Genomic DNA, 22,836 nt, shown 5'->3' on the forward strand with positions numbered 1-22,836 from the left:
TATGTCGCTCTGTATGGAAGTGGCTGTATTCTGTTTGGCGCTTTACAAGCTTATGTTTGAAAGACTACTTGTTAATGTGTTATAATAATCTTATCTTTTAGACCCAAGATAATTCTTGTGTTTGTTTTTTATGTGTGTTTTTTGTTTTTACTGTTTTTTACTTTATATATAACAAAGTTTGCCATTTTAACCCTTTGTAAGTGTGCAGTTCAGTGGCATTAATTATTACATTCACAGTGTTGTACAGCAATTACCACTGTCTATTTCCAAAATTTTCCATCACTCCAGATGGAAACTTTGTACTCATTAAGATATAACCCCCCGTTTTCCCTTTTGCCCAGCTCTTGGTAACCTCTTATGTACATTTTCTCTCTATGAATTTGCTTATTCTAGATATTTCACGTAAGTGGAGTCACACCACATTTGTGTTTTGGTGCCTAGCTTATTTCACATAGCATAAATGTTTTCAAGGTTCATCCATGTTGCACCGTGTATCAGAACTTCATTTGTTTTCATGGCTGAATAATACTGTTGTATGAATATACAACATTTGTTTATCCATTCATCTGTTGATGGACACTGGGTTTTTTCCCACCATTTGGCTGTTGTGAGTATTGCTATGAACATTGGTATATAAGCATCTGGTTGAGCCCTTGTTTTCAATTCTTGAGTTTATATACCTAGGAGTGGAATTGTTGGGTAATTTAGTGATTTTATGTTTAACTTTTTGAAGAACCACCAGTTTTTGAGTGACCACACCATTTTACATACCCAGTAGTAATGGATGAGGTCCAATTTCTCCTCATCCTCACTTTTTTTTTTCTTTCCCATTACATTCATTTTAATGGCTGTGAAGTGGTGTCTCATTGTGGTCTTGATTTGTATTTCCCTAATGACTAAGGACATTGAGCACCTTTTTATGTGTTTATTGGCCATTTCTGCTTTAGAGAAATGTCTGTTCATGTCTTTTGCCCATTTTTAAATTGGGTTGTAGCCTTTTTGTTAAGTTGGAGTTGTTCTTTATGTATTGTAGATATTAGACCCTTATGAGGTATATGATTTGTAATTACTTTCTTCTGTGGATTGTCTTCACTTTCTTAGTGGTATCCTTTATACAAGTTTTTAATTTTAATGAAGTCCAGTTTGTTTTTTCTTTTGTTGCTGCTGTTCTTGGTGGCATATTTAAGTTGCTGTTGGTAAATCCAAAATCATGAATATTTTCCCATTTTTTTTTACGAATGTTACAGTTTTAGCACTTATATTTAGGGCCTTGACCCATTTGAATTATTTTGTACATAGTGTAAAGTGAGGGCTCAACCTCATTCTTTTGCATGTGAGTATCTAGTTTTCCCGAGGCCACTTGTTGAGAAGACTGTCCTTTTTCTACTGAATGGTCTTGGCACCCTTATTGAAAATCAGCTGACCGTAGGTGTGAGGGTTTATTTGGGGACTCTCAAGTCCATTCTCTTAGTCTACATCTCTGTCCTTCTGCCAGTACCACAATGTTTTAATTACTTGTAGCTTTGTAAGTTTTGAAATCAAGAACTGCGAGTCCTTCACCTTTGTTTTTCTTTTTTTTCAAGATTGTTTTGGCTATTCAAGGTCCCTTGAAATTCCATATAAACTCGGGATGGGATTTTCTGTTTCTAGGGGAAAAAAGTTCCTTTGGGATTGCAATAGGAGTTGAATCTGTGGATTATTTTGGGTAGTGATGTAATCCTAATAACACTATTAAGTGTTCCAATCTATGAACAAGGGATATCTTTAGTTTCTTGATATTATTTGCAGTTAAAAGAATAACTGGTAATTTAGTTTTTCCTTTTCAGTTTTCCTATCAATACAGAATGATTGATAGAACTTTAGATTTAAAAGATCAGAGGACCATTTTTCAAACCCACTCCTTTCCATCCATTTCAACCTCAGTAAGTATATTTCCTTAAATATCTATGTTTAAAGAAGATTTATATATACATAGCATGTTTTGATGTGCCATATTTAAGCTAAATGACAACTCATTTTCCAACTTGTACCCATATAGAAAAGTGAAATTTGGATCATCTGAAGTAAATGGAAGGACACCAACCCACTTGCCTCTTCACACCTTTTATCACAAAGTATTTATTGAACAAAAATAATAGTAAAAATGATACATATATGAAAGTGGATGAAGATTTGCAGTCATACAAAAGATGTGTACAAAGAGACCAACATTTAGGTTATAGTTCTATAAAACTTTACCATAGCGTTTTAAGACTGATCAAGCAAACATGTAAAAAGGGGAAAAAAGTTATTTAATATGTTCTTTGAAATCTATTTTCTGACTAAAATAGTTTTAAAGACAAAAAGCCCAGCACACGCAGAATGAGGCAGAGCGATACTGTTCCTCCAGTTCTTTATTTGTGTTATAGTGACTTTTTGATTCATCAAAAATTATGGTATTTTTCCATTTCTAATAAATGGGACCAGAGTGTATGTTAATCATAGTATTTGGAGGGAGGGAATACAAGAATCAGATTTACAGTCAGCATTTACATTTAAAATATTTTTGGTTGAAATTTTTGCACATTGACTAACTTTAGTTTCTCTATAAGAGTCTTTCATTTGAGGTATTCTCTTTCTTAACTGACAAAACCGTTTTCTTTCTTTTTTTTAATGGTCTTTTTTTTGGCTTTTCTACCTAACCTAGTTTTGGACCAGTAGTTATTTGTTAGCTAGGCATGGGGAAACAGACCTGGACTGAGCACCAATCATTGTTCTACTTTCAGTGAACCGTGTCGCCTTCCACCACTCTCAGCTTCTCCTGTGTAGTTTGTTCTTACCTGGAAATGGTATTTGGATGCGTTCTTAAAGGCCTCTTCTAACATTTCATGTTTGGTAAATACCAGTCCCCTGGACCGGCTCTTTTTAGTACAGAATTATCCTCAGTCTGTGAGGGAGTGACAGGAGGAGCTATTTGCACAATTTTGAAATAGGCCCATTGTATTCAAAGATGCATATTAGAGTATTTGGATTTTTTCCCCCAAATAAGGGCATGCATCCTCAAACACAGAGATGCTCAGTTCCAGTTGAAAATCTCAAGCTTTTTAAGTTACATAACAAAATTTTAGATTTCTTGAAAATTCAAGAAATGTTTGTTTTTGTGGGCTTTTTTACTCTCTCTCATAATCTCTGCCACTTAATGCCTGGTTAGGATCAATTAGCTGCATTTCAAATTGGCCTCTGTTAATAAGGATGAAAAATACCTTAATCTCGAATTGAAATCACCAGGCACTTTCCAACTTCATATATAGAGTGGTGCCTGCTAATTTTTTGAAGGAACAGAAAATGTTTCTGTTATCACTGCTCTACACTACACTATGCAACACAAAAGAATTTACTGAGTGTTCCAAATTGTTAAATAATCAGTTCAGTTCCACAATGATGATGTTCCTGAAGAATTTTATATTTCTTTTATCAGTTATCCTTCATTCTCACCATAAATTTAGTAATACATAAAGCAGTGTGTTCTACACCTCTCAGTTTCCACAAGCAAGGATATACCTATACACATCAAGGTACCCGGTGTTAAAAGTTGTTTCTTTTTATTCATGGTCAGTCTGTGAGCCTGTTCCAAAGCATAGGATTTTCAAATGGTAATTATAGGTGCAGGGGTTTAGTGAAACCGTAACTCATAATGATACAATAAATGCATCAGAGGGGTATGATTATAGAAAACTGGGAGAACCAGGTTAATTTTTTGAAATAAGAATATGCTTACCTAGGAAGTATTCCAGGGACATGGATAGAGTGAACTTGATGTAGCTTTTCCATCATCTTAGGTTTTTGTCTGAGGGGAGTCTAAAAGATTGTAAACAGCTAAAAGTCTAGCCTTTCAAAGTTCATTTTTCAAAAAATGCACTTTAGAACATTTTATTTTATGAAAGTTTATTGTCTAAATATGGCTTAGTTTCTCGTATAAAAACATTACTTGGACATTATATTTACTGAATTTCAGTTTAAAAGAGATTCTAAGGCAATTCTCATACAATTGAAAGCAAAAAAGAAAATAATATGAATCTGCTTTCATATTGCCTACTTGTGAAAAATAATGAAATTCTACTAGAGCTGTTTGATACTAATTTTTGTCTTTCATTTTCTCTTAATACTAAAAACATTTACATAAAACTAAATGCAAAGGAAGGCACAGCTGGTTATAGTGTATATAAGCACAGTTCAGCATTTGCAGAATTAAAGAGCAAAAAATCTTCACATCCTTGTTACACTGAAAACCACTAAGAAAAGTTCTTCACTGTCAACAGTGTTCAACACTTAAAACCTAAGAGGATATAAAAACAAAAACATTAAAATTCACTTAATGCAAAACAGATTTTCATATATACTTGAATATAAAAATGTTTTTAAAATGCTAACATAAATCTAGACCATGCTGTGAAAAGTGCAAACCAAATTAACAGATGGGTTTCACAACGTCCTTCTTACAACACAGGTAAACTAGCCCATGGGAACAAATTTGTTTCATTAGTTAATGAGTCTTTAATTGTGGCCAGATGTCATCAGGATTTCTGAGAGTTGGAGGAAAGCAGGACTGGAGAAGCAGCTCTGTCCAGACTGGGGATTGGCACTGGCATGTGGCCATTGAGCAGTGTTGGGAACTGTGGGGGACAAAAGATTTTTTAAATAATTATTGCAAATCCAATGGGAAGATTTGAGTTCTTCACATTCCTAGACAGACCATAGTGGGTCATTTCTCATCACCCCTGTGACAAAGGTCAGCTGCCAGTTATTTACAGAATGAGTAACTGGATGATGACAATGAGATCAAGATTACATATAGTAAACAGAGGCTAAGGCTTAGAAAATGTCCCCATTTTATATGCCTAGGCTACTAGAAAAAATACACTTTATATGTTGCTGAAGCATGTTCTAATACCATTTCTAAATAAAGTTCCAAGCTACTCAGAACACTAATTTGCTTTGAAAAGTAAGAAAAATTAACTTTGAAAACAAGACAGCTGACTCTTGTGAAATCAGTCATTTCTGATACTGTATTCTGAAATTGGCTATCGGTTTTCGAGAGTACCACAATGATGCTTTTCAGTAACTGTTAAAAATAAGGAATGTTTTTATCTTAAAAGGCTTAGAAAGTAAGAGTATCCTTATTCTTTCAAATTAAAAAGATAAATAATACCAAACTGAATAGAGAGATCACCCATAACTGATTTAAAAAAAAGTTAATTTCTATATTGCTGGTAACTAAGATGATAAATAGAATAAAGGTATATATACTTTGAGAACTTTCAGGACTGAAAAATGCAGCAACTATACTCAACAATTAAAGACCTCCTTTTAAAACATGATATTTGAAACTAGGTTTTCATTGTCTAGGATGATATGTATCACAGTGATCTCCTGGGCTGTCTTCTAGTTTAATTCCTATTTAGTCTAGATAAACTAAATGTTAAATTTCACTTCAACACTAAATATCAAACTACGGAGCCTAGCATGTGTTAGATGTATAATAAATCTTTGTAGAACAAGTAAATATATTTTTGCAATTTTCGAACTATTTAAGTAACTGTTCTGTGTCTAGTGCCTTAACAGTTTATCAGTGGTTGTCATTTCATTTGGTATCTAGAGCCTATAAAAGTAAGTTTGGTTATCCTCATTTTATAGATGAGAACAGACTTCAGTTGAATTCTGATTGGCTAAAGGTCATGGCTTATATACACAGTATAGCCAAGTTTAAACTCTGTCTGATTGAAAGGTACTGTGCTTTCTATGCTTTTGTCAGGGGTTGGGGAATGGTGCTTTTTAATTACTATTTCTTTAATGGTCATATTCAAGGTTTTTATTTCTTTCCTGACACCTGGGCATTTTAATGCTATGTAGAATTTTATCCATTTCAACTGGGTTATCAAATCTGTTTACATTTAGCTTATACTCTAAGGCATGTTCCCAACCACTATTCCCTGGATTAAGAGGGGACACTGGAAGAAGAGCAGGTTTTGAATTTTAATTCTTTTAGCTTATTTACTACTTCTCTCATTTTGGTTTTTGTCCATCTTATTGGTATTTTCAAAAGAATCAGCTCTTGGTTTTGTTACTGATTTCTGCTCTTTATTTCTATACACTCAGTTGTAGTTTCTCTTAGCCTGGCTTTTCCGACATGTTTCATAGTCCTCTTTATTGGCTCCCACCCACCTGCACACAGTCCCTTTCCTTAAACGGTCATTTCCTGCTGTCAGATATCCCCACCAATGCCTCTTCCCCACAAAACCTGCTCTTCTCCTGCACTCACTTTTAAGTCAGAGCGGTGGTTAGGAGCACCACCCTAAACGTGAATCAGGGCTGAACCACTTGTGTGATTTTGGTAAACTGAGCAACATCTCTGAGCCGTACTTTATCTATTCAAATAGAACTATTGGGACTATTAAATGAGAAGCCATGACATGTGCCTAGAACAATGTCTGGCATACAGTAGCCCTCAAAAAATGGTAACCATTGTTACCAATAGTATTCCCAGTCTTTTAATCAGTAATCTTTGTCTCTTCCTAATTTTCACTACCTTATTCCACAAACCCAACTAAAAGTCTTCCTCTCAATTTTATCTCTGGAATGTCTTAAATACATTCCTATTTCCACTATTCTCATCTGAAAGATGATTCTTCCCTCAGAATTTGGAGTAGTGTAGATTTCCTCATATTTTCCTGCCCCTTTTGCTTTCTGCTTTTTCAGCTGTCCTCCCTCCACACTGGTATCAAGCAGTACCTCTCTAAAGTAGAGATCTTGTGCTATCTCCAACTTAAAAAAAGCTTTCCACGGTTATCACTTAACAAGAGATTAAGGTGGGAACTCCTTCGTGTACTATTCAAGTCCCACAGCTGCTTTTCCAGCCCATCTCCTGTCATCCAGTCCCTTCCTGAACAGATAGGTACTTTCATATTCAAATGATGCAGATCTATTTATCTAGAATGTACTTTGCTGAAATCCTGTTTCTTCTTGGCAGCCCCTTCTGCCTTAGAGCCTCTGTCTAGTCTCCAGCTGGAAAAAGCTACTCCTGTTGGGTTCTTGTAGCACTCTGTTTACACATCAATTAGTCACATGTATACATCTCCATGGTCCTTGCCTCAGAGCATTGCAAATATTTGCTGGGTTAAATTTGTTGAATAAAAGGCAGAAAAAAATTCTCAATTGAAAATTAACTCTACCTTGTTACAAACTATATCTGTACCTATTCGGTGCATTCTAAATCTGATCAAAATCTGTTTCAAAAATGGAACACACATCCTAAAAACAAGCTTAAAATGCCAAACTGTCCAGTTGAATCTGATCTCACTTTACTTGTAACTAAGGTTGTATAGAGTTAGCACAGTGTCTTTGGCATCTCTCTCTACTAAAACATGTCTAGATTACAAAGCATCCTCTTCCAGAAAGGCTAGTATCTTCACTCTCCTTCCCTTAAAATTTTCAGTATCGCTATAGTAATATCTGGGGACGTTCTTTGCCAAAACTCAGCTCTGTCAACTGTTACCCTAAAGATTCTGATCTACTTTTCTAATCATTATAATAGGAAATTTGCCAGCATAATTTGAAACTTATAGGCCAAATCTAATTTTTTTCCTCCTTAACACATTCACATAGCATATGTGAAAGAGGTTTATTGTTATTTTTAAAGAAACTTCAGTAGTTTTAAAAGGAGCACTGTTGATAGTTGTCTGATTTTTGAAAATCCATCATTTGATTTTTAAAAATTAGACACTTCAAAGTATTATTCTTCTGTTATTTATCATTTTCAAAACTGCTAATTTCAACTTTCACCACACCAAACTGCTCTTATAAGGAAGAATAATAATATTTTAAAAGGTACAAAATTGTTTTTTCTTAGTCTCCTGGGTCCCAATTCCAAAAAGAGGATTCAAGGCCGTGCAACCTTGGTCAGCCATCCAAACCTGGTTGTATTTTCCTTTTCAGGGCTGTGTTCTGAATGGCTCCAGGAAAGAGGACAGGACCAGTTTGTGAAATTAAAATTCTGAGCAGGTAGCCTTTAAATGCAGTATATCTTCTGCAGAATTCTAAATATAAATTAGGAACAGTTGATCTGCAGTGTTTCTCATAATGTGGTTCCTGGAGCAGCAGCATCACTAGGAACTTGAAAGAATGTTATTATCAGGCCCCATTCCAGACTTTCTGAATCAGAAACTCTGGGGATGGGGCCCAGCAAACTGCATTTTCGCACACCCTCCAGCTGATTCTGTTGCCCGAACCACTGGTCTTCAGCCTTGACTGAAGAGAAGAGGATATGCTTATCTCCCAATTCCCAGAGCTCCCGATATCCTAATAATATGTAGAATCACTGTGGATGTGAACCACTGTTCCTGTTGGGGCGTAATGGGCTAAAAAAAGGTTTAGTATCTAAGGCAAGAGATCCCAAAGAACTCCCAACTAATGGTTCTCCAAGGCTTCCTTGGGAGGTCATCAAGCCCTGCATCAGTCAGGTGGCTGAATTCCCAGTAAGGAAGGAAATGAGAGCCTATTAATTATTCACAAATGTCTATGGAACCCTGGAGAGGCCCTGCTTTAGATTGTAGGATTAGAGTAGTGTTAGTGTTACAGTCCCAGCTGCCAAGGTGCTGACTGTATGTATGCACCGTACAACTCCTTTCTGCTCTACTCAGGAGCTCTCTGCTGCTCCCGTCTGGAGACTTCCAGGAAATAAGGTCTTTTAGCTCCTCATCAAAAGATTACTAATATAAAACTTGCCTAGTACTGTATTTGCTCACTGCTTTTTGCTATTTCTAGCTTTTGTTTCCCTGCCTGAGTTAAAATGGCTAAGAATCAACATGTTGGCTGTGCATGACCATATCTCAATTTCTTGTGATGAGAAGGGCCAGGAAAAGAAATTAATTACTCCAGGGGTACAGCCACATCATGACACCCTACCGCAGCCCTACTAGGAAACCAGAGAAGCAAGATAGTCATCAAAACCTCTTTAGCTCCACCCTTCTCCCAAGGAGACCCTAAATCCCAGCATGTACGGCCCCTGGCACAGAGGTATATATTAACCTTGACAAGCAAAATGAACAACTCGAAAAAGCATGGAGACATCATCTTTTGACACAACTTTAAGACACCTCTTGATGAATTCTTAGGCATCCATTCATTCAGCCAGTCAGTGATAATTACTGAGCATTATTTCGTGTACCAAGCAATGTGCTAGACGCCAGGGGTACACCACAGTGAACACAATACAATTCTAGCCTCTTGAGGGTACACAGTTCAGTGGGGAAATATCCATTATGAACTGGCAATCATAATGCAAAGTGCAGAGTGCTAGATTTAATGAGAGCAAAAGAACTGCAGTTAACGGGGTGCACCATGCTGGGATGCAGGTGAATGAGACAGACAAGGCTAGAATCAGACAGGGAAAGGGGGTCTGCCCTTTGGCCTGTTTTGCTTTATTCCTGTCCCTTGGATCCTTTCTACTGTTTTCTATGCTCACACATTCAAATAGTAACATACTGGTCGATGACTAACAATCTTTGGGTCTCCAAGAGGAAATGCTGATTTCCACATGGTAACAGGTGATGCTACTGCAGGATTCTAGTTTGGGAACAACCAATGAATGTGCTTACCCAGTACAGGGAGTTCTGCAAGATAAAACAGCTAAGACTTAATTTGTGTTTAACCAAATGCCCCGGATGCTTCTTTTTTTTTTTATTATGGACAAGGAGAACTTGATTCTGATTCATAAAATCATGCAGCTAACTTTTCTATAACAGTATGGAAAAGTTGTTCACTGTTTTTCAGCTTACTTTGTGACATCACTATGTTGACTAATAGATTAGTATTTTAAAGTCTTTTATGAGATTTTATAAAATACAATTCTTAAAGTTTTTTTTTCCTTATCCAAAACTATTCTAGAACTAATTGTTCCATTTATGGGTATCTGACATGAGAACACTGGCTTGTTGAAAAGACCTGCCTCTGAAGGTGGCCTTTTGCAGCTGCATTAACATGAACTACCTTTGGAAACTTAACAGTGAGTTCTGCCCTACATTTAGTGAAAATGTTATCTTTGCAGGATTTATTGGGGAAACACATCCCTTGGAAGTTCCATGTTTAAAAGTTAATTTCCAAATGCTCACCTGGAACAGCGTGTTTGGCCCTTGCAGCCGGGCAGGACTCAGTGGAGCAACTGGACTAAGGCTGCTCCAGAAATGTATGCTGGAGAGTAGTGGACTCGGGGTCAGAAGCAATCCATTTGGTGTCTGGGAAAGAAAGCACATACAGTATTTGATAATAGGTATCGCCTGACCCCAGCTGTGATCAGCAGTGTGACCAGGGCACTAGCCATGAACCAAGAAAAGTAAGCCTCACCATTTTACGAAAATCTGACAACTCTTATTTCTGCAAGGCTCAGCACAGTTTAATTTCCTTCAATGCTAATTGTATTAGCAATTTCATAAAGGGAGACAGTATAGAAAAGTTACGTTCCCTAAGGAAATTACCTTCCTCAAATTTGTAGCAGCTTGTCCAGATGGCTTTCTTCAATCTCCTCCTCACACATTAAACAAGATTTAGTGTACAAGCAAATGGGATCCCATAAAAAGGTTTTATTTTTTTCTTACCCATATTTTCTTATTTTTCTACAGTGGACATCCATTACTTGGGCTATAAATAGACACACACATTTTTTTAAAGGGCCTCCCAAGTTTCACTTTCCCTATCAACAGCCTTTTAATACTTTAGGATCTGGTGCTGAAATACCCAGTAGCAGCTTCATCAAAAGCTCTGAACTGGGTTTTCCAGATTTCACTCCGGATATGGGGCTGATGAGAATTCATCTCCCTGGCAATGGTTTGGAGGGGGAAAAAAATCCTTTCTTGTCAGATTGGGTGTAAAGCCAAAACTCTAGGTTTCCGGGGAGAGTGCCAAGGATTGTATTTGCTTGCACACACGCAGCAGCAGTCCTAGCCTGCAAGCCTGCTAGAGAGCAGAAGAAACAACCTGCCCCAGCTGGTAAGTCTGTATGGCTTTTATTCTCTACGGAGGCAAGCTCCCTGGCCCAGGGTGGTTTTGCCCCTTTGATGACAAGAAGGAGCCCCTCAGTGGTTTTTTGATGTCAGCAAGGTGCTCTGTGTAAGAAGAACCACAGCGAGGATGCCAGCTTTTCAGATTGCATCATCTTGGATGCTAAAGTGTTATTTTCTTCCCAAGAATTGGCTTTAGGAGCTTTGTTAATTATCCAGAACATTTGGCTTTCACCTAAGCTGAAAGGTCTGCTCTGTCCAGCAGAAAGGAGACAAACATCCAAAGGTTCTCAAATTGAAGCTGCTGAAAGGTAAAATAATTTATACCGAATTATTTGAGTCTTTGGTTCCTCAGTATTTCTTACATACTGAATGACCTATGAGGTTACCAGGATAAATACATGTTTTGGATAAGTTTCCCATTTGTTCTAATCAAAGGTAATATCACAAATGTGCCAGGCCATCTGGCCTAACGGTTAAGACTTAGCAGTTCTGCATAGGCTCTGCCAGGGCTCCAATCTCAGAACCACTACTTACTAGCTAGGTAATCTCTCTATGCCTTAGTTTCCTAATCTGTAAAATGGGGAGGAAAAAAAAAGCCTAATTAGTTGAAAGTGTACCTGACGTACTAACTGTATTTCATCTAGTCATGGGAGAAGTCCTCAACTACATATGGCAAAAGTATTCAGATGTTCTGAAACAAACTAAGCTAGTCAGCCGGTACTTTAAGGTTCCTCTCAGTCATGTTAGGCTCAAGTCTGCAAGCTCAGGTGATGTAAAAACTAGTATTTTCATGTTACTCTGGAGCCAGGTTCTAACCACGGTATACCACATTAACATTTACTAACCAATGTGTTCAGGGCCCGCTAGTCTACCTACCAATGAAGGTCTCACAACTCTAAAGAGATGGTGAGTCTTCTGCAAAACATAGCTAGCTATCTCTCATCCATGGCCAAACATATACATCCATTCCTTTTTAATCCTCTGAGCATATGAGGTATAGAATTTATACTTTCATAGTCTAAAAATTCATACCCATGTCTGGAATTGAGATACTTGCACATTTGTTTCTAAGGGATACAAGATGTACTCAGCATACAGTAGCCTTCTGTTTCTCATGTTTAATATGCTTGAAATGTCTTCTATAATATATGCAAATAAATACTGTAAGATGACTTCATTCTCTTCTCTCCGTCCCTTCCTTGTTCTGCTTGAAAATCCTGTGGCCATAAAGAAAAAACTAGTTGGTTGCTCTTTTAAGGAAAGTTCCTATAAAGCTTGCCCTGGGTTATCTCCAGTACAATGTGAGCTTTCAGAGCCTCTCATCATAAGCTCCTTGAGTCATGGAGAGTAGGCTGAGCCCAAGAGGTAGGGGCTAAAAAAGAAGCCACCAGCAAAATGAGTGCTTCCCCTTCCTTCACTAAAGAGTGTCTTAGCAAATGGGCATCTCTGAGTGGCAGAGACTTCCTGCTCCTGTCACCTGCCAGGGACAGAGGTGCCCTAGGGCCCAAAGGCAACGGGCGTTCATTTTCAAGGGAAAAGACCTTCCTAACAGGACCTTATCACACATTTGCGCTAAACCTGGTGAGCTAGTGTTGTCCAGACATGTCCCACCTGAGTGCCCTCTGCCCATCAAAATTCCACCTCCTCAAAGACTTTCCTGCTTTCCCCTCATCCAGATGGCATGAACTCAAAACCTTCTTTCCAAATTCAGTATCTCTTATGACTGATTTCTATCAACAGTACCACCATTTATCCCTCCACTCAAATACTGACAGAGTACATACTATATATCAGGTGCCAGAGATACCATGATAAAACAAGACATGATCCCTGGACTCTACAGCCCAGCATCCTAGTCACTGAGATGCACAGTGCCTTCCCCCTTGCTACAACCTCTGGGCCTGGCCTGTGGCTCCTTCCTTTAACTGTTTATCCCCTCATTTCCATTCTTGCTGCATTCAAGCCTCCATCAACCTACAGATGGCATTTGACAACTGCCGCCTAAACCAGTCCAACTGCCTCGAGTCCTAGGAGTCCTTCAGCACTCATTCCAGAACTACTTTAACTATCCAGCCCTTGGTTCCCTGGGATAGACCAACTCCACAAGTGATCTCATCTGTCGCCATGGTTTTGAACCACCCCTTACATGTTGATGACTCCCTGACTTGACCTCCAGCCTCAAACTTTCTCCTTAAGCTCCAATTGCAGTTGGATGTTTCTCCCTGAATATCCTTCAGGCTCACACTCAGCACGCCCAAAGTGGACTCGTAACTTTTCCCTAAGAACTTACTCTTCCTCCCACAGAACTCACACTCAACTTCCGGCTCTCCCCTCGCACCTTCACACCCAGGCACCAAGTCTTGCTGATGGCAGTCCCTGTGTCTCTCTCAGATCCATCCCCTTTGGCCCCATCCCACTGTTAGGCTGTCACAGTGGGATGGGGCCAAAGGGGATGGACCCTCACTGTCTTCCACCTGAATTTGACAGTCGTATCCTGACTGGTTCCAGCTTCCCCTCTCCCTCATCCACATCATCAGGATGATTTCTAGAACACAATTCTAGAAATGCTCTTTCCCCTTCTGTGCCTAAGGTACTTCTCTGCGCTGTGTATTTGACTCTTGCCATGTGCTATTGTATGTGTGTCTTTTTACGGCTAGGTTCTAAGGTCATAAAAATAGGCACTTGTATTTTTGGTGTCCTTCCTATGATTTGCAAATAATGGCTCAATAATTATTTGTTGATAGATTCTAATAGGAATTTTTATTTCCCTTGACTTAGGCCTCCAGCAGCTATTAATGTCCCATCAAAGCAAGTCTAAATTCTTCAACAAGTTCCCAGGGTTCTCTATAATGTCACACCACCCCAAATTCTATATTGCCCTTATTCTTTACCTGCTAGACAGCAAGCTTGTAAGCTCAGGAGAGCAGGAGCTGTGTCTGTCTTGCTCACCTCTGTATCTCCAGGTGCCCAACTAATGGTGGGGCAGGTTGTAGCAACATCTCTCATCTTGATCTCTGACGGATACCAACAGAATCTATGACAATGCCACTCTGTAGTTAAAAATAATCCTCAAAAAGTGACGTGGAAACTCCTAGAGTTGTCTGAATTCAAATAACCTATGGTTTTAAGGCCTTTGAAAAAGAAGGAGAGTCACACAGAACTCTGTGTATCACTGAATGTGCTGATCATAAGGGAAGGAGGACAAAGTGGAGAAGTCCGTATCAGTCCAGGGTGGCGATGGTTAGTGGTAGGGAAAATGGAATAAAGGTAGAATTAGGGAGAAGCCGGCAGAACCATGAAGATCAACAGAAAAGACGGGCCTCGGTGGAAAGAAGGAAGGCGACTACCACAAGTCTCCTGGCCAGAGCTGAGACAGGAGGACTGTAGTCTACTGTCACTGCTCCTTGTCACACCCATCCATCTTACTCCCAATTCCCACCTTAGGATTTGGGCTCAGGGTTGTTACATCCACCAGTAAATGCAGGAAGGCAGTTTTAGCATTTCAGTCCTCAGCACGCCATCTCTACTCTAGTGTTCATCCAAAGCTGCTGCTCATAATACAGCCTGGGGCATGCAGGCTCAGACTCTGGTGGTGAGTTCACACCCTGGGGCCTGCACACATGTGAGCTCAGCATCTTAGACCTCAAGTGTGTGATGAACAGAAGTCTTGGCAAAAATGAGTGGACATGAAATGAGCCAACCTCCTCCGATTCTGAACTAACTTTACACTGGTAAGAGAGGAGGCGGGAGAGACTGAACAGAAGAGGCAAACGAAAGGAAGAGGGACAGATGATACCCAGGTGCAGAAGATACAGAGAATCAGAAGTTCCAGCTGGCACCATTCGGGCTTCCATGGTGCCTGGCTTGGAGCCCAGGAGGGCTTCACATCCTGGCTCTTCCCCTGCCCCTTCCCCCCAACCCAGTCTCAGTTTTTGTAGCTCATGCCATAAGAGTGAACATTCTTGCTTTTCTAGCAACAGTCCAATATGACCTCGGTGGCTGAGCACCAACCACCTCACTCCTTGGTACTCAGTTGGCTTTTGTATTCTCATTTTTTTAAATTCCTTATAGTCCATGCTGGGCAGGTCTCTGGGTGATCATCATATCTGTCTATATTACTAATCCTGCTTTCTTAAAGACTCATCAGAGTAATCTCAACTGCATTTTGTACAGGTCCCAGCAGGTGTACCACAGATATTCTTGATGGGAGTGGAGGTTATGATGTTGGGGGAGTGGCAGAATGCTGATGATTTTTCATGCCTATCATGTTGTAGACTGAAACTTCAAATCTCAATTTGGGCCAACACAAGGTATGTGGTTTCGTAAGGTCCTCGGACAGAATTATAACCACATGACCCTGGCCATGCCAAGACTGACTTAATCCTGCCCATCTTCCTGCCATGTTTCTAGCTGAAAATAACTGGGAATTATTCTTGGAATAAATGGATAAAATATATTTATTTATTCCAAGAATGATTTATAAGTTCTTGGGAACCTCATTTTCAGGGTCTCAAGTTATTACAGCACACTTTTATCTCTTCTGAAGCCAACCATGAAGAAAGGTTGATAGGAGGTTCCCACAGGTAACCAAATGTTTATGTGCAAACAGTGTCACGTTGCACACAGAGGAAAGTGGAGTTTCTGTGACAGGAAGTGCTAAGGTAGGAGGGAAACCAATGAGCTGCAGGAATGAGATGCCACTGCTGCCTGTGAGAAAGGCCCCGAGCCCCCTTCGGGTGGAGAGGAACCGCCAGAGTTGACCAGGGAGCAAAGGGAAGTCTTTTGCCCGGTCCCCTGGGGGCGATTTCAGGGAAATGGGCTCATCTCTCAGGCTGAGGCCCAGTGGACTTCAGAAGTCCAGCTGCTGAGAGAGCTGATACTGTTTCTAACTGTCCAGGGACTGGTCCCTGGGGCACCTGAAACCAAACCTGACAGAGGGACTCTCGGAGAATCCAAATCCTACACTGACTCCAGGCCTGCGTGAAATCCTAAAGGACTTCAGGCTTGTCAAGTCAAGATAAAACCACCTGACTATCATGTCTGATCTCAGAGAACCCACCTGGGTGATACCCCATCCTGAGCCCTGCCCTTCTTCTGCTGTCTCTGCTGTCCCCTCCTGACCTCTTCTCTCCCTCCGTGTCATTCACCCTTGGTCACCCACAGCAACTCCAGGTGCAGAGCTGACCCTGTGAGACGGTGAGGGTGCCATCTCCTAAAGGTAGCCTGTGACCTCTTTAATGACTTAAGAGACTCCCAAGCCCCCCCACTCCCCTGATCCAAAGGCCCTCTCCTGGCTCAGGCCCCCTACTTCCACACTCCTGTCCTGGGTCCAGATTCTGCCCTTTGCCTCTGCCTCCTCGGGAAGCCCTGGTCCCTTTACTTGGACTTTGTGAGGCTAACTGACAGGTTGAGGCCCCATCCTCACAGCTTGGCTGAGGACTGTTCACTCTCATCTCGCTAAGGCACAGGCCCTGTTAAAGCATCCTGCCTTCCTATGTTTTCCCCTCCCTGCTGTTAGGCCATTCTAGGAGATTCCATCTCTCAGTCCTAGCTTTGCATCCATTCCTTCACATCCACCCTCTTCCCTGTCTTGTGTCAAGGCCCTCCCCTCCCTTCAGCCCACCCATACTCCCTCTCAGCCCTACTGCGCGGAGCCACCCTAAGTTCACTGTGTCCAAGTCGCTTCCCCAAGCCACAACTACAGGGCTGGCGTCTGTTCAGACAGTGATACAGGCTCACTGAGAAAGCAGAGACAGAAATCAAGTTGGCCTGGGCCTGGCTCTACAGACCTCGCTAAACCTTACAGCTGTAAACACAGAAGAGGCCAGGGGAGGACAGCTTCAGACTGTCTGCCCGGGCCCCGATCCTCTAGTTACTTCTCTGAGCTACATCAGATGCTGCTGTGTCAGAACCATTTACTCAGTAGTCCTTAGTCACTGGACAGTAAGAAAATGCCTGACTTAAGAGCATACGTGCTTGTTCTGACCTATTACTGAGCCCTTTGCCCCCACCTCTGTGGTGGCATGCTCATCGCCACCAGCTCACAAGCTGAGTTGACACGAAATCTCTGGGCTACAATCATTTGGGAGAAGCTGCAGAGACAAAAATGGCCAAGAGCTGCTTTCAGCTGCTCTGCATCCATGGATGTACCATGATCAGGGACAACTGGGCATTTTCCCAGTGGGTGTGCCAAGAGCATTTTACTTAAAAGAGCATGGATTCTGGAGCAGTCTCACTGGGTTCAAGTTCACCTCTACTGCCTCTGAGCTGTGTGACCTTGGATGAGTTACTTTACCTCTCTGTGCCTCATTTATCTCTACTGGAAAAGTGGGACAGTAATGGTATCTTCTTCATGGGCCTGCGATGAAAAATAACTGAGATAGTGCATGGACGGTGTTTAGAACAGTGCTTGACACACATGAAAAGCTCAGTTATGCTGCCACTAATGATGGTGGCAGCAAGGACACACACAACAAATACAGAGGCAAGGGACAGAGTTCCCACCCACCTCAAGCATGTCCCCACCCTGGTGCCACAAAGCCACATGATACTCAAACCTGCCAGTTGCTGCCAGCTCTCTTCCCATCGCCATGATCCCATTTAATCCTCACAACAATCCACTTCACAGATGTGGAAACGGGCTCAGAGAGCAAGTACCCACAGTCACACTTCTACCCAGTGGTGTAGCCAGGAACTGAATCCAGGTCTGTGACCCCAAAGCCAATGCGCTTAACCTCCACCACTGAAACGCATCCAGTTTTCCAGAGGAGGCAGAGATAGGTTTACCAGGACCTGCTCTGCCTTTGCCCTACAACTGCCAGCTGGACAGGAGTGAGCATCTGAATACTGTATTTAAAGGGGAAGGCTACCTGCTTGTTGTAGTTAATCACACTGAAGACTTTTCTTGCTGCACAAGTTTGCTTTCCTCTCCCATGTGCTGTGGACCTGGGCTTTCTCAGACTAGCACCGTTTTTTACGGAAGCATCTCTCTCTCTCACCATTTTGTGGCCCTTGCACTTCTTATTAAAGACTAGAGGACAACACAGCTGTATGCTGACGATTGCAACAACCATACTGGTTAGCATCTATTTTCTTATTAACAGAAAACAAATGGCTACTTATCAAGTGGCCCCCAGAGAGAACCCTGCCAGAAAATCTTCATAAAGCCCAAGTCTTTTCTGAAAGGTCATTGGCCTGCTCGGCTTTCCCTAGGAAATCACCGTTTGGACCTGCTTTGACAGCCAATGTGCATTTTCCCTCTCGCCATTGCTTTAGGTATCCCCAAAGCCAGAAACCCATCAAGCATCCCACCATAGCCAGTATCCTGAGCCTTTTCTCTTGTGCATACCTCGGCCTGGGCATGGAAAAGTCATTCACCCTCAGAATGGCTCAGTGACTTTGCTACCAGGGCCTTAGGATTATCATTTGAAGGGCAGAAGGCAGTTGCTTTGGTGGACTCTTTCCTCCCTTCTGCTAAACCACTCAGTGTGGGTATGGCCAGGACCACAGGGCCACCGGCTCTTACCTGGGCGGTGAAGAAGGCTGGGGTGAGGGATCCCGAGGGAAGGGCCGGGCTGTTGAGGGCGATGGAGCCGATATCGGTGCTGGAGAGCACCAGCGGGGGCGCGGAGATTTCCAAGCCTTTGGGTTTTTTGGCCTTTGGGGGAAGAGATGGAGGCCTGGTCTTGGAGCCTGATGACAGGTTCAAGGGCTCTAGGGAATCCGAGTCATGGCAGGCAGCCTCCAGGAAGAGGCTTCTGTGTTCGGCAGGGAGGGGCGAGTTGGGGGACAGGGACGGGGACCGAGATGAGGAGGGCGAGGCGGATGAAATGCTGGCAGCATTTGGCAACATTAAAGAGGAGATCTTGGCGGAGACGGACGAGGCCAGGAAGGCCTCAGACGTGGAGGGCAGGGACACCACGGGCCTGCTGACGTGCTTGTCGGCTTTGTTGGTCACAAACCTGATGACAGTCCTGACTTCTTCCACAGGAGGGCTGTCTTCCGGCTGCTCCTCCAGCTTCTCCGTCTTTATGGCCTTGAAGGACTCGGGTGGGTTCTGCAGGGAGTTGATGGTGAAGGACGAGTACAGGCCGGAGTGGATGTACTCATTGCGGCTCGCGCTCTTGAGGGCGGACAAGCCGTGTCTGTGCGCCTCGCGGCCCTCGGGGGACACCTTGCACTCGCTGTCCTGCAGCAAAAGGCTCTCCCGGCTGATCTCCACTGCGTGAGGGTCCATTTTCAGTATCTCCGGGAAGGAGACAAATTTGTACACAAACTTCTGCCCGATCACCTTCTTGATGATGTTCTGTGAACACAAGAGCAGACATGGAAATGATGAGTGCATCAGAGAAACAGGGTAAGAGGTTAATTACCAGGCAGGATTTTGCCAGCCGAAGCACAGAAGTAGTCCTGATTTACACATCTTGTCCAAGGAATAGTGGAAAGGGGGCCAAAGCTGGGGGTGGAAGAATTTGATTTGATTCTGGTTCTGCTAATGATGTGATCTTTGGCAGACAGACAGTCATTTCTAGTTTCTGTTCAGCTGTGATTATTATACCGAAAAATATTATATATATGGTTTAATGTTATGTATTACATATTTATAATTATATATACAATAATTATATTGATTACCTTTGTTAAGTAACATATAATACACAGTATGTTATATATTTATAATTATATATTTATAACACTATATAATTACATAATAATATATATTATTATACCTAAGAATATAACAGTTCCCATTTTTTAAGTGCTTACTACTTCACTGGCATTACTCATGCACTAGCTATCTCATGTAATCTGTACAGTACTCCTAAGAGGAAGGGATTATTAAACTCATTTTAAAAACTTAGGAAAATAAGCTTAGAGCACTTAAATAACCCACAGAGCCACATGGTAGGTAAGTGGCAGAGGCAGCATTTCCTTAACCATAATATAGTATTGTCTTAACCTACCTCTGGGACTTGTGAGAATTCAATGAAATAATAATGGGAAAGTATTCTGTAAGCTGGAGAGCATTATAGGAATGTAAGTTATTATCACCAGACACCACAAGGTTTTCTTAAATCCTGTACCCATTTTTTGCCTTTTCAATTTTCTGCCAAGAAAGCCACTGGAGGGAAAAACAAATTTTCTCCTTGGATGTTTACAACACTCGTGCCATATGCTAAGTTGCTGGTGTCTCCTTCTGGCTCTTCAATTCTTGGCTCCCATCCTCAAACATGAGGATGTAAATGAAAACCAATAATCACTGCAAAAGTTTTCATGCCCCTTTGGGAGAACGGACCTCGTTTTAAAGGCTGTGCTGTTCTTGAGGTTTATTAAATCGGAACATTAGCAGATATCTATCAACTGCTTGCGGGGTACTCAGGGCAGACCAAGGCAGCCTCCTTCAAGCACAGAGAGGAACCAACGCCACCCTGTGGGAAAAGGGCTTCCTTACGAACTGTTCCTCCTAAAAGTTGGGTATGAATGAGGGTTAAAAAAAAAAATCATTTAGGGAAGAAGAGCTTTAGAAGTAGCTCCTACTGAGCACCTACTCTGTCTGGGTGTCATACACACGTGATCTCATCCATTGGCTCTCATGAGAACCCTCTTGTGAGCAGGGAGGTGTCATCCTTATGACACAAGCTCAGACAGATGGGGAGTGATGGGCCCCAGAAGCACCAAGATCTACTCATTCTAAAGCCTAAGCTGTTCCATATTTCCACACAAAGTCGGAGGGAGAGAATCAAAGAGCCCCTTAGTAGAGATGACATTTAAAAATCATTTAAAATGTTTTAAAATTGGGATATAATTGACCTATAACATTGTATTAGTTTCAGGTGTACAACACAATTACTCTGTATTTGTATGTATTGCAAAAGGACCACCACAATAAGTCTGGTTCACATCCGTCATCACATGTAGTTTTGTTTTTTTTTTTTTTTTTTCATTTTTCCCCCCTTTTTTCCCTTTTCCTTTAGATATATTCACTTAGCAACTTTCAATATACAAGAGAGGAAATTTAATTAAATTTTGATGTTCCTCTTGTGATCACAGTTTGGTGTATAAATGTAAGTATATTATGCGTTTGCATTCCCTCGTTACATTAGAGCATGCTAACTTGCTTTTTGCCCTCCTAAAGTGGATTCTCAAATCCTCCAAGTGAATGTATCTAGCAGTCAGGGGGACTGGCATAATTACCATCACTGAGAGGAGGAATTCCTCAGGGCAGGCCTATAAGGAGGGGACACACAAGGTCCCAGAGCAGCATTGGAAATCCCAATAGCTGCAAATCCTGGAGAAACTTTGTCAGGCACCAGCACACAGGAGGCTCAATGACCCAAGGATGTCAGATTCAAAGCTGAACAGCTACAGTGCCCTGCAGCCTGGTCCTGCAGTTTAACCCACTGAATTCCACTCACTCCATCTGACCTCATTCTCACACTCAACACAAGCAAAGCTGAAAACCACTTAGAGAAACTGCAGAACTGGTGAACTTCAAGGCTCCACCTGGGCATAACTGGCAGCATCTTGCTGGTGACGTACCAGGCCTGGGTAGACAACAACACGCCTGGGAGAAATCAGCTCCCAGCAGGAAAGGGTTAAACCAGGGTGTCACTGGTGCCACCTGACTCATAGTCAGTTCCTGGTAAAAGGAAAGCATGATTCCTCTGCTAAAACTCTAAGGTATTTTTGTTTCCCACTCATATTTTTCTCCTCAAGGGAAAACCTGATTTTATCTTTTTCTAGTTTGAACACTCATCTAAATGGAGTGAATCATTAGAGCCTCAATAATTACACAGAAGAAGAGAAAAGAGAAACTGTATGGGCTGAATCCTTTCTTCTGGCAGGTCTTGTTAAGTTTTGTTTGTTTTTTAAGAACCAACCCTTAATTTTATTATGGGTATCCAGAACATAATGGCTGAGCAGGGATTACATTCACAAGCAAACCAAGAAGTCATTTGGGGCTGTGATCAAAATGATAAAAGTGGTTGGGAATTTAAAGGCAATCTCGGAGACAGAGCTGGGCCCTGATGCATTAAAAAGAATGTAAGGAACAACCCACATGACTATCAACTGAGAAATGAATAAAAACATGGGATAGTCACAAGGCAGAACATCATCCCGCCATAGAAAGGCATGGAGCACTGACACAGGCTGCAGCGTGGAAGCACCGTGAGTGCATGATGCTAAGTGAAAGAAGCCAGACACTAAAGGCCACACGTTGTATGATGGATTCTGTTTATACAGAATGTCCAGAATAGGCAAGTCTGTAGAGACAGAAAGTAGATGAGTCATTTCCCAGGGTTTTGGGGTGGGACTGGGGATTTGAGGGGTGACAGCAAAAAGGTAAGGCATTTTTCTGGTGGCGGTGGGAGTGAAAATGTTCGAAAATTGATTGTGGTGATGGATGTCCAACTCTGTAAATACAATCAAAGCCAGTGAATTGTATGCTTTAAGTGCACGAACTGGATGGTGTGTGAATTATAAGTCAATAAGGCTGGTTTATTTTTTTTATATAAGAAAACATGAGGAATCTTTTTCCCCCAGCTTTACGGAGATATAACTGACATACAACATTGTGTAAGTTTAAGGTGGACAATCTGATGATTTGATACATGTATATGTCACAAAATATTTACCAGGATGATAAGGTTACTTAACACATCCTTCACCCACCTAATTACCGTTTTGTAGTTGTTGTAAGAAATTTTAAGATCACTCCCTTAGTAATTTTCATGTATACACTGCAGTATTGTTAACTCTGGTCACCACGCTGTACATTAGACACCCCCCCCCCACAACCTAC

The 22,836-nt window shown here is 41.5% G+C and overlaps 1 protein-coding gene across 2 annotated transcripts in view; it reads right to left on the reverse strand.

The window, feature by feature from the left end:
- Positions 1 to 2,643: 2,643 nt before the first annotated feature.
- ELK3 (ETS transcription factor ELK3) overlaps positions 2,644 to 22,836 on the reverse strand; it is a 63,494-nt gene continuing 43,301 nt past the window's right edge. The window contains exons 3-5 of one of the 2 annotated variants that reach the window (XM_032493590.1): positions 18,559 to 19,338; positions 10,146 to 10,268; positions 3,905 to 4,652 (exon numbers count right to left, since the gene is read on the reverse strand). In XM_032493590.1, the coding sequence (XP_032349481.1) occupies positions 4,554 to 4,652; positions 10,146 to 10,268; positions 18,559 to 19,338 (1,002 nt within the window). In that variant the 3' untranslated portion in view covers positions 3,905 to 4,553. Of the gene's footprint in view, positions 4,653 to 10,145; positions 10,269 to 18,558; positions 19,339 to 22,836 lie in introns of both variants that reach the window. The other variant, XM_032493591.1, reaches the window with a different exon arrangement.

The sequence above is a fragment of the Camelus ferus genome, chromosome 12 (genome assembly GCF_009834535.1).
Source record: "Camelus ferus isolate YT-003-E chromosome 12, BCGSAC_Cfer_1.0, whole genome shotgun sequence".
Taxonomy (NCBI): Eukaryota; Metazoa; Chordata; class Mammalia; order Artiodactyla; family Camelidae; genus Camelus; species Camelus ferus.